General features: G+C 36.0%; 1 protein-coding gene across 4 annotated transcripts; it reads right to left on the bottom strand.

Moving 5' to 3' along the window:
* Positions 1 to 346: 346 nt before the first annotated feature.
* LOC114295129 (uncharacterized) lies at positions 347 to 7969 on the bottom strand. 4 transcript variants are annotated; one of them, XM_028239325.2, is made up of 8 exons: positions 7669 to 7969; positions 5922 to 6060; positions 4798 to 5045; positions 3998 to 4117; positions 3747 to 3903; positions 2929 to 3068; positions 2784 to 2819; positions 347 to 1368 (listed from the first exon to the last, which is right to left on the bottom strand). In XM_028239325.2, the coding sequence occupies exons 2-8, from the start codon at positions 5995 to 5997 to the stop codon at positions 583 to 585; spliced, it is 1563 nt and encodes a 520-aa protein (XP_028095126.1). In that variant the 5' UTR covers positions 5998 to 6060; positions 7669 to 7969; the 3' UTR covers positions 347 to 582. The 4 variants fall into 4 exon arrangements, with proteins under 4 accessions (XP_028095126.1, XP_028095127.1, XP_082781575.1 ...); XM_028239326.2 differs by having other exon boundaries at positions 5922 to 6021; positions 7669 to 7960; XM_082925449.1 differs by having other exon boundaries at positions 5922 to 6105; positions 7669 to 7887.
* Positions 7970 to 12026: the final 4057 nt, after the last annotated feature.

Genomic DNA, 12026 nt, shown 5'->3' on the forward strand with positions numbered 1-12026 from the left:
TTTGTAATTCCCTCATCCTGCAACCAGCTCCTTCTGTTTCTGTTGCTGTTGCTGTAGCCATGGCAAAACTGGCTTTTGCCACACAGCATAGTGGCATTGCGTGTGTTCAATGCATTAAACTTGCCCTGGCGAACGCCAGTTTTACCCAGCAATAGATCTGCCCATAATTTGTACTTGTGTAACAGAGGAGTACAACACTGTCCAACCAAAACCAAAGCAAAAAACACAAAACCAAAAGAGAAGAAAAAAAGATGCTATGTAAACTAGTAAGGCAAACACTGCACGAACAAACACAATGTTACCAGGAATGAATCCCACAATAATCATCGATAAAATTATTCCAAAATTAACACAATCAAACTTCTTATCTTCATTTCAACATCAAAATTAAATTATTTCAACTTCTAAATTAAATTTCAAACACATTTTATAAATATGAATACAAACATTTACTTACCATGTGCAAAATCTATTTTTATGGGTCAGTAATCAAAAGGCACAAAGAAGCTTCATTTATTCTCATATGTCCTAAAATTACCATCCCAGACCTTTCCTCTCAACAAACAATGAAGACTGATAATTCTACTGCCGCGAGATTGGTGCCATTGGCAAGGATGATGCCTGGCTATAAAAACCTCCTTCTGATCCTTGAAAACTCTGGTACACATTTGATGGAGGAGCTGAGAAGGAAGAAACACCATTCATCAGAGCCCCTACACTCGGATAACCAGGCATGAGCGGTGGCTGCAGTTGGGTTGTACCAAAGCCATATGGTAAGCTAATAGATCCAGCAGTCTGCATGAACTGAGGCAATTGATATGGCTGCATAGGCGGTGGTAATGGAGGCAATGGCGGAGGGGATGATGGGGGACGTGGTTGTTCATTTGCAGTCAATTCTTGTGTGGTGATTGGAATACTACTGTGTGGCAGGGAGTCGGGATGCGGATAAGGTGGAACTGGTGGTCGAGGATTCTGAGATGGCATGTAAGTGGTGTGGTCATTCTCAAGCTTAGTTCTCTTTTCAGAAGGATAATCAACGGAAGATTCTTTCATCGGATTGCCAATGACGCCTTCTGATGCCAGAGAAGAGAGGACATAAGTCAGCATCTGAGCTGAGGATGTAGATGCAGTAAGCTTTGCCGCCACTGCAGCAGCTGCAGCTTTGGTGTCATCTCCAGATTTTTCAGCAAAAGGTACCTGTCTAGTGTACATTACTGGAGCTGATTGTTCTTTGCTTCCAGTTATAAAACTAGGTGGAGCTATGGAGGTATGAGTTTCCTTCATGTTCTGGTCAGCTAATAACTGTCCATTGTTGTTCAGTAACTGTCTGCACATATTACCTGCCTGTTCTGACTGGGACTGAGCTGTCTGAAACAACATGTGGAAGGGAGAGCATACACATACTTAGACCAGGTATAGAAGTCTCACTCAAAGCGAATGGTAAAATATCTGGTATTCATATTGATGTGGACCTTGAATACAATGTTGCACATCTTTTAAGAGGATTATAAGCCATGACAAGAAAAGAATCAGAGAATAAAAGGGTAGATAACCTGTGCCACCCGAGCAATACTATCAAATGATAGTCAAGTAAGTAGATCAACAGAGAAGCCCACTCCATAACCCAGTAAGACTCACTTTAACAGGGTCATGCTATTCACAAATCCTTGAGCTCTTCAACTTTGGGGCTTATAGCAGAAATATTGTTCCATGATCCCTATTTCCAACTTTGGGGCTTTTTTAGTCAGTTACCTTCTTCTTTTTTTATATCTATATTAATCTATTCTACAATTTAAAATCTTAGGAAGTTTGTAGTATAATATTGATTTTGATAATTAGGTTGTTTGTGTTAATTTTGAATTATTTTGTTTTATAACCTATAGAATTGTGACACCCAAGCAAGAGGACCAAGGTTGGGTTCTTAGGCTTACCTGCAGGAAAAGCCTAAATCTGAGTCATGGGAGGGGGGGTTGCACATTAGAAACCCAAGGAGTACCCTTCCTCTATTATTCATCTTTCCCTCATCTTTCTCTACCATTCTATTTTTATGTTCTCTGCAACTCTCCTCTTTCTCAACTTCTTCATCGCCTCTAAGGCTGTGTTTGGATCAAGGATTTGTGTGGGAATCCTGTGTATTCTCTCCACAACAGTTTGCACTATCTTTGACTCATAAAAGACTACACCAGCTACTCTAAAGCCTACGGTCTGGCTATGCTTTGCTGAATAATTTCCCACTCTAAACTATTTCGCACTATTCTTTAGGCTGCAGTTTGAATTTTTTTTTTTTTTTTTTTTTTTCCCATTAGATTTCTATCTGTTTGGCAATTGAATGATGCATAACTGAAGGCAAAGTATGATGCTATTTACATATATTTCCACTATCAAACAACTCTGTTAGTAACATCAGGCTGAATTAATTTGTAGGGCCATTGCCTACCATTTAGGTCAGCTCATCCTCTCAAACTAATCATTTAATCTACAATCTTCTTCTATGTCAATGTAGCAAACTAATTCTTCCATATCTCCATGAACAGAATAAAATTTTGACTTGCCAGGTTTGGTTGTTGGTTGCACAAAGAGCAAAGCAAGTTCACCTATTGAATGCTGAGTTGTGATATTTCACCAAGGCTGATCTTTTGCCAATTCACACTGACCTCGTGAATATTCTCACTTTTACACATGCAAACATACATAATAACCTATGCTTAACCCAATTTCAAAGAAGAAAAAAAACAAGTTATAATCCACACAAAAAGAGCCAAACCATGAGGCAACAGAGTTACCTGAAGTTGATTGCGGATTTGATCCAGTTTGAATTCCTGATAACAAAATCGTGATACTTTCCATCACAAAAGATATAGAAACAAAGAAAGATGGATAGGGGGAAAGAAATTCAAAACACATAGTTTCAAAGATATGATAGCCAACCTGCTCCCGAAGAGCCTCTCTCAGATGAGACACAAGATTTGTTCTTGATGATTCAACTACCGTTAACTGTTCAATACAGTCTCTCAATATACCATGCTGCCCTTTAAGCTCCTCCACAATGCCAGAGCCATTGAGTTTTCCTGCTTAAATGAACATAATAATAATAAAGACTAGAGAGAGAGAGAGAGAGAGAGATGCTACAGGATGTAGCAACCAAAGTATCATAAGCGAGATGCTAAGCGAGAGAGAGAGAGAGAGAGAAATAAGAATAATACTGAACTGGCCAAAAAACCCTAGCCTCCTGCCACATTGCAACATTTTTCAACATGGCTTCAAGCAACAAATTAATAGTACTGTAAACGCATGAATTCAATCTATACCAGATGACCATAACCATGTTCCCATTCCCCAAGTATATCGTTTAGGCACCAAACAAGTGAGGAGATTTAACAAGTGAGGTTTTATAGCTGCAGTTTTTCCCTTCAACTTATAAACAAAGTTGATTCCACATTTTATAAATTTAGTGTACAATAGTGCATATATAAAAAGTGTTTTCTTAGAAATATTTAAATAATGCACATATGAGTTAAAACAATAGCTTTCTCTGTACAAGGATTACATTACAAATAAGCAATATTGCACTCGCTGGAAGTTCTAATTATGAAAAGGGCACAGTCCAAACCCATTAAGAAAAAAATAAAATAACGAAGTTGAAATTGCAAACACATAGATTGCAATGTACAGAAAGCAACAATGAAGTATAAATTTTAATGGAACTATATCTGCATCTCAGTAAAGGGGCACCACATAATACATACCTAAATTAAAATCACCCCCAATTTCCTTATCAACTTTCTCAACGCAGCTAATAGCATTCCTACATTTGCTCAACATAGCATCTTCATCAAGTTGGCCACCATAAACAACTTGATAACCTGAAACTATTTTATCTAATGCATTTCCAGCAGAAGGTCTCTGTCCGAAAGAAAAGGATGGAAAATGGTATTAATCCTCAAATTATGCAAAAACAATCAAAAAACACATTCACCCCTTAATTAAAGCTACACACCAGTTTTAACCCTGAATGCTTCCCATTTCTATTACTATTTTCCTGGTGCCTTCCCACAAGCTCCTCCTTAAGAATCTGCCCTCGAGAACCAAAGACCTTTCTTTCCTCCCAAATGCTGATCTGGAAGTGGAAGGCACAGAAATGCAACGTAAGCAACATTTCACTCTAATTTCCAGAAAAAACCAATTTAAATGTTTGATATCCAAACCACATAGGGAAGGTAGAAAACTATTTGAACAAGGTGCACATGAACACAAACCAAAATTAACAAAGATTGTTTCTAATGTGATGAGTGATAACTATCTAGTAGTAACCAGTGTAAAATGGGTGGACAGGTCAAGGTCTAACTCACTAGACTCGTATATGTAAACTAAGCATAAATGAAAGGCATGCCAATTTCTCATTTATAATGGCACTCATTTCACATAAATAGGGTGACATTTCAAACTTATTTTTAGTGAATTTTTAACGAAGGGCTACTGTTGTTGGAACCATATTTTCTGAACAGCAGTCTTGACCATTTCACAAAGTTCTGTTCTCAAAACCCTTGAAATTTCAAGGGAACATAAATTGATGTGTCCAGTTTACAATAAAACTGAATTTCTAATTTTTAAACTTGATGCTCCAGCTTGCCAAATGGTTACTTACATTTCACCACGGTAAACTTTTGTACATAAAAAGTCCAATGTATTTGAAAGTTCAAGTGAACTTTCATGTCCTTTAACAACATATATAATTAAAACAAAACAAAAAAAATGCAAATGCTAAAACAAGAAGCATGGTGAGCTAGACGAAAATACCAGCCGTAGTGCAGCATTTCTTCCGAACTCATCCCCATTCTCAATTACCTCACGAAGGGCTTCTGGAAGAACCTTCCAAAACTCACCAACAAACTCTGACCCCTTCCGCCTACTAATCTGCAGAATATCATTCGCAAGATATAGAAAAGCCAATCGCTGCTCCCGTGGGGAGCAATGGAATTGTCTATCCCATGTTTCAACAACTTGTTTTGCCTTGTTCATATGAAAAATACACCAATGCGATAAAGCTTAATCGCATTAAGGATAGCACCTCAAGAGCATGCACTGATATTGAAGAATAAAATTGTAACGAATATGAAAATAATGGATGAAATACTTAGGGGACAGACCCAACATGTAAAGGTGAATTTCATGCATAAAAGTACAGAACAAATTGGTAACTCGGGAAAGTGCACAGGATGAAACAACGAGATCATACACTCCATGTACTGTTCCGGACTACCAAAATAAAAGGTTTTAAAAGCATCAAATAGTATAAAATATCTTCAAATAGCAACAAATTCTAATGAAACTACAGGAAAATTTCATCAATTTGAAAAATCACAAACAACTAAAATTTGATGTTAAAAAAAAAAAACAAAAACAAAAACAAAACAAAGAGTTAGGTGCAACTTCAAAGTAGAGAACATAAACCTATAGTGATACTTTTGGTATAAGACCTGGGGAGAATTCAATGACAAAGCAGAACCTCCATTTAAAAGCAATGAAACAAAATGAGAAACTCCATTGTCATTGCCAATTCAACTCTAGAAACAGAAAATGATCTGCTCTATAGAAGTGAAATTAGCGAATAAGGTGTCGTTTGGGAAGTGGGTTGGCTTTTTGACTTTTTGGCTTTTTTGGCTATTTTAGTCTGAGCTAAAAAGCTTGGTTTGGGAAAGGCTTTTTGGCTTTTTTGACTTTTTTTGTGAGAGAAGAGTGTAATGATTATGGGTTGGAAGTGATGTTTTGTTTTTTGTGGCTAAAATAACCTATTTTGTCTTTTGTGGCTAAAATAGCCAAAAAAGCCCCAAATAGCTCTTCCCAAACGGAGCCTAAGTGTCATGAACAAAAGATAAAACAGGCCAAATCAAGGGAAAAAAATCATATAGATAAGAGGATACTCTCAATGCTCTGCTGTGTATTGTTGAGCTTGGACAGCTTTTCCACCAGGATCTGTGGATTAAATGCACTGCCCATTGTTTGTGACAAAAGCCTGCCCACCTAATAGAACACGAGGCAGACTTTTGAACAAAAAGCAACCTTTACAAGAAAAGGTACAGAACAAAATCAAGATGGATTGACAACCTTGTAAGATAACACAAAAACACAGAATATCAAATGTATGATGCCAATTCAGTTGCCTATCATATCAAACATAACCAAATAAGTTGCCTTTCATAAGCAAAATATGTATTGTACTTCACAGCACAAACAAATGAATATAATCTCTCTCTCTCTCTCTCTCTCTCTCTCTCTCTCTCACACACACACACACACAAAAAGTTTAACTGAAATCTAGAGTCTTTTGGCATTTCCTTCCAATCAATAAGAATTCCACAGAAAAATGTGAACATTTGCCAAAGGAAAAAGATTTTCAAATTGAGAGATGAACCGAAACCAACCATGTGGTCATTCATGATTGGTCCTTGGTTTTGTGGGCCTTGCTCAAAAACTGATCATGACCGACCACATAGATTGGTTTTGGCCCATCTTCCAGCCTAGCAACATTACTCTTTTACCAAAAAGCCTACACAATCAAATCTCAGAAGCACCCTAGGTGAACTAAAAACATAAAATTGACAGATATTATTTGCGAAATCAAGGTAAATTGGGATGGCCATAATGAACAAAGATGATATCAAATGAACAAGGATTTGTTCAGACCATATCAAAGTTCAAACAAGCACGAAAGACAATAGATCAAACAAACTATAATTATTATTATTTAAAAAAAAAAAAAAAGAGAGGAGCATAAAATAAAACTTTCTTGAAATGATTCCACCATTGCAAAAATTCAGTTGTAAACCAAATTTGAAGCACAAAATCTTGCCATTTAAAAGAAAATATTTATCCTTGACTCTATAGAAGACAAACAATTAGGAATATGGTGGGAACAGAAAAGAGCTTTGTATGAAAAAGAAGAATCAAAAGGAAAGCACTTGCGATTAAGTGCATAAAAAAAACCCAGGGTCCTACAGTGGTTACCAATTTTCAGGTTAAGTATATATGGACAATCAAGTAAATTTAGAAGCTTGACAACGTCTTCCTCTCAATATCTGTATAGGGAGGACTACAAACCTAAAACCACTGTTATTCATCCAATGTCCTTTACTAGTAATTTGTCCATGATCACAAACAGACCTGTATAAGAAACATACTAAACACACTCTCATTCAGGTCTGCACGAAGCCACTGCAGATTAGTCCGTCAATCATACAAGACCTAATTCATCAGTCAATGCATCTACTCTACAACTCAGTTAATCTAGTTTCTTGAATCTTTAGCAATCATGAATCAACGTATTACATTCCACAAATCAAACGCAACTCACTAACTTAACCATCATCAACAAAGAAAGCATCAAGAACTCAACCCAAACAACAAATACAAGAAGGTTTCAACTTTTTTCTTAAATTTGTTTCCTTTACTTTCTCAACAACCAAACTGAGCATCATAAAAGCAGACAAAACAAGCCTCAAATAACATACGATAGTACTACTAATTAATGGTCTATCATAGTCAAAACTCAAAACCCTAATTCCACAATTGAAGAGACACAAGTTAAAAAGAAAAAAGGAAAAAAAAATAAGAATTAAATTCTACTAACAGGTTGGATAAGAGAGTGTAGAGAATAGAAAAAGGACAAACCCCTTTTAGGAAAAACGCAGAGTCGAATTCGTCATGAAGATGAATGGGGAGGAATTTAGGAGAGAAATTAGAGGTCGAGTTTCGAGGAATAGTGTTTGGAATTGTGTGCTGATTTTGGGCGGCGAAACTTCGGAGCTCTTCCGAGAGAGCGAAGAAGGGCAGAGGAGAGAAGAAGTCTTCAGAGAGAGAGAGAGAGAGAGAGAGGCGAAGCTGTGATGTGAGATGGTAATTGAAACAATTCAGATTTATACGGTTCGGAGTCTTCCGACTTCGGACTCACAGATACCGGGTCTTTGTGTTTGGTTTACCAAATTTTTTGTTTAATGGTAAATTACACTGACATTCCTAAAGTTTGATTTAATTATATTTTATTTTTTAAAGTTTTAAAAATTATTTTTTCACTCTTATGATTAATAGTCTTATTTTATAAATTTTTAATTATATAAAATATAACAACTCCTAGTAAAAAAATAAAAAAAAATTATATTGAAAAAAAAAAGTAAAATAAATGAAAGGAAAAAAAAAATAGAACAAATAAAGCAAAGTAAGAAAAAAGAGGACACATAAACTCAATGTCTTCATTTCGTCTAAATAATTACAATGACAGGGGTTAGTGTAATTTTCCAAACGTCAATGAGTGATATGTATTAAATCTAAATCTCATGGATGTAAGTGTAATTTACCCTTTATTTAATTTAATTTTAAATTTAAGTAAAAAAAATTAATTTAATATGAATTAATTTAATCTTTTTTATCAAATTTTTATTAATTTTTTTTTTAAAAAAAATTTACCTTTGCATCTCAAACTTTACTTTTCATCAAATTTAATTAAAAAATTCATCTTCAATCCTTCATTTTTTTAAATTTTCATCAAATTTAAATTTGATGAAAAAATTGATAACTTCTCAATTTGATGGAAAAAAAAAAAATGACTCTCTCTTGATTTTATGAACAATTGATAAAAAGTTTAGAGATTATTTTTGAATATTAAGAAAATGTAAAGAATTAGAGATACTCTTAAAAATCGGTTTTTTTCACCTCTTCTTAAATTTTCCAATGACAAAATTTTATTTTTTTTAATATGATAAATTTTGGCCACTAAAAATAAATTCTGAACTACATTTATAAAGAAGTAGAGTTGAAAAATCAATTTAATTTGTGAATGTATAAATATGTTTTATTTAACCTTTAAGCAATTATATACATATTGATCGATAGGCTACCATTGTTTTAAGGGAGAATTTCAAAAAAGTAGAAGGTAGGAAGAATAATTTTAAAATGATGAAAGTAAAAACACTTCATGCATAAATTGTACTATTATCATTTTGAAATTTTTTTCTACCCTCAACGTTTTTGATATTCTCCCACGTTCTAAGTTGTGGTATCATGGCATGTATAATTGACTTTAAAATCATCAACAACACTTTAAAACTCAAATTTTAAATCACAATCTCCAACTGAATCAGTATCAATATGGTAACAGCAACCATGTAGACCGTTAGGAATGTTTTCCAATTGCTCAAATCGTGAATTGGAGAAGGAACTTTTATGAGACTTTTAAGCTCGCAACTAATTAATTTAAGTAATTTGAAAGGAACTTACATGATTAAACTTGAAATGTGGTGTACTTAGTCTATATATAGAAGGTTTTTTTATACGAATGATTTGTACAATTAATACTGTATAATACATTATTTTATAAAAATATTTTATTTTGTAGATTATTAATTTCTTAAATAGATAAGATTTCGAATTAAGGTGTTTGCTTGCAACATAATAGTTGTAATATTATCACCAAAACCAAAGTAATCATCTTAAGAGCATCTCCAACCCTAAATCAAAGTTTTCATCAAATCTGAGTAAAAAAAATGACTTTTTCCCCAATCTGATACTGAGTGCTCCAACGGTTGATTTTCATCAAATTTTCATCAAATCTATGCTAGGATAACCGGTTGGTCGACCGGTTAAGCCAAAAAAATTTTATTTTTTTTTAACTTTTTGAACCTTTTAGTGGTCGACCGGCCGGTTAACCGGCTGATCAACCGGTAAGGCAAAAAAAAAAATTTTTTTTTTTCAATTGTTTTGACTTTTTTTTTGAACTGTTTGAACCTTTTGGTGGTCGACCGATTGGTTAACTGGCCGGTCAACCGGCTGGTCGACCAGTTGGTCTCCCTAACGATCATGCACAGTGTTTTGATGAAATGCGGAGCCTGTCTTCATTTTGGTGAAACGTTTGGTGAAATCTCGATTTGATATCAATTTGGTGAAACTATTAGAGAATGAAAAAGTATTTTTTTTACCAAATTTTAAATTTGATGCCAGATTTAATTGAGGGTTGGAGATGGTCTAAGATGTTTTAAATTAATATTATCACCAAACCCATGGTACCAATCTCAAGAGGCCTTTAACTTGTTTGGGAGGTTTTGAAATGACAAGTTTAAGAATTTCATATTCTATATGAGCTATGCTTTACATTTTTAAGGACATGGAGCGCCTTTGTTGAAAAAACAAATAAAAAAACATAACAGTTATGCAGGCAAGAGTTAATAAAGTTTTACATTAATTATTAATGGCAGTTCCATTTAAGATAAAATTAATTGCAGTGTAACAAAACCCTTTTCATTTTGATAATTTAATGTGCCATTCAATAATGTCTCTGTCTCGGTATAAGAAAATCTTTTTTTTGATAGTGTACGAGCACGAAATAATTCTTCCCGTATGATCTTATTGATCAAGTTTGCACTCCTCCAAACGTCGTCGCTTTGCCACCTGAAAACACAAACGTGAGCTAACCGGCGGGTGTGTGTCGGAAACCCCTCCGATACCTAAGTCAGCAACTAGACAATAGACAATAAGCTCTGTGTATTCTAGAGTAAAAATTGGGATACCTGTACAAAGGTCTGGTCATAAGGTTTTATAGACTTTACTTTGGCACAATCCTAGTAGGATTCTAACTCTCCCTATGAGAGTCCTCCCAGGAATCACACACCCTACTCACTACCAACCAAGTGAGATGGTTTTGCACAATCCTAGTAGGACTATACTCTCCTTAGTCCTCCTAGGAGTCATACTCCTACTCACTACCAACCAAGTGAGATGGTTTACACAATCCCAGTAGGACTCTAACTCTCCTTAGCAAAGTCCTACTAGGAGTTTCATCACTGCAAGCCAAGTGAGATGGCTGAACCTTTTACCTCGGTTATACATTCCTGCCCGAACTGATTTATCTCGGTCCCCTGCCCTTCGGACCGTGTGATCGAAAGCCGATCTAACGGATGCCACCCTACCGAGCTATACACAGCTCGGCCCTCGCCATTGATGCTACCTCCTTTTAATAAGCTACTGCAACCAGACCGAGCTCAGTTACCTCGGTCACACACTTAAGTAATGATGTAGATGGTGCCCGGCCGAGTTATACCAAGACTAGCCGAGCTATACCAAGCCCGACATCCTTTCTCATCAATACCTCGGCTAATCACCAGGCCCACTTATTTCGGCTGACATCTTTACCTCGGCTAACATTACGGTCAGCCAAGTTACTTCGCCTCTGTGATACTGTAGAGCTATCGTTTTAGCTCGGTCCTCTTTCTACCGATACCTCGGTTCATAGTTCGGCCCAAACCCAAAATATGAGATGTCTTTCTTGGCCTAAGACTGAGCTACACCAACCCTTATCTCGGCCCATTACGCGGTCCAACTCCCAAAGAAAACTCTTCCTAGCTCAGCCCAATTTGTTTACAAATTACCCTCTCAATTGCCCTTTAATTCCATCTGCGTAGCATGATTGAGATTATTTTTCCTCCAGCCGAGCTAAGAAGTTGTTCGGTTTCACGGCTTGTTCGGTCCCAATAAGCCTTGTCAGTTGCTTAGCATGTCCTTCTACTAATATGGTACGACGTTATTCCCAAAATACATGGCGTGCACCCAACATCCTTGTTCTCCTTGTTACCATCGTCATGCCAAAAATTTGAATAGCCCTGATTTTTTGCCTTTAACGTATATATCCTTCAAGTTCGTATACGTTGAGTCGTTCTTTCGGTGTCTTGCCGAACAGAATAACTCGGTTTATACGAACCTTGCCAACCTGTTTTGGCCGAGGTAACCATCATCCCGGTCAAAGAGTTCCAAAAATTTGTTAGTCAAACCTGCCAACCTGCTTTGGCCAAGGTAACCATCATCCCGGCCAAAGAGTTGGACATACCTGCCAACTTCCTGCAGCCTAGATCCTTATCTCAGCTTAGGAGAAGTAAGTGTTGGTTTTTCTAGCCAATCTCTTCAGTTCAGATCCTTATTTTGGCTGAAGAGAACTCAGCGTTGGTTATTTCGGCCAACTCTGAGTGAAGTGTTTGGTTATTCCT

Source organism: Camellia sinensis, chromosome 1 (genome assembly GCF_055761805.1).
Source record: "Camellia sinensis isolate YWXY chromosome 1, ASM5576180v1, whole genome shotgun sequence".
Taxonomy (NCBI): domain Eukaryota; kingdom Viridiplantae; phylum Streptophyta; class Magnoliopsida; order Ericales; family Theaceae; genus Camellia; species Camellia sinensis.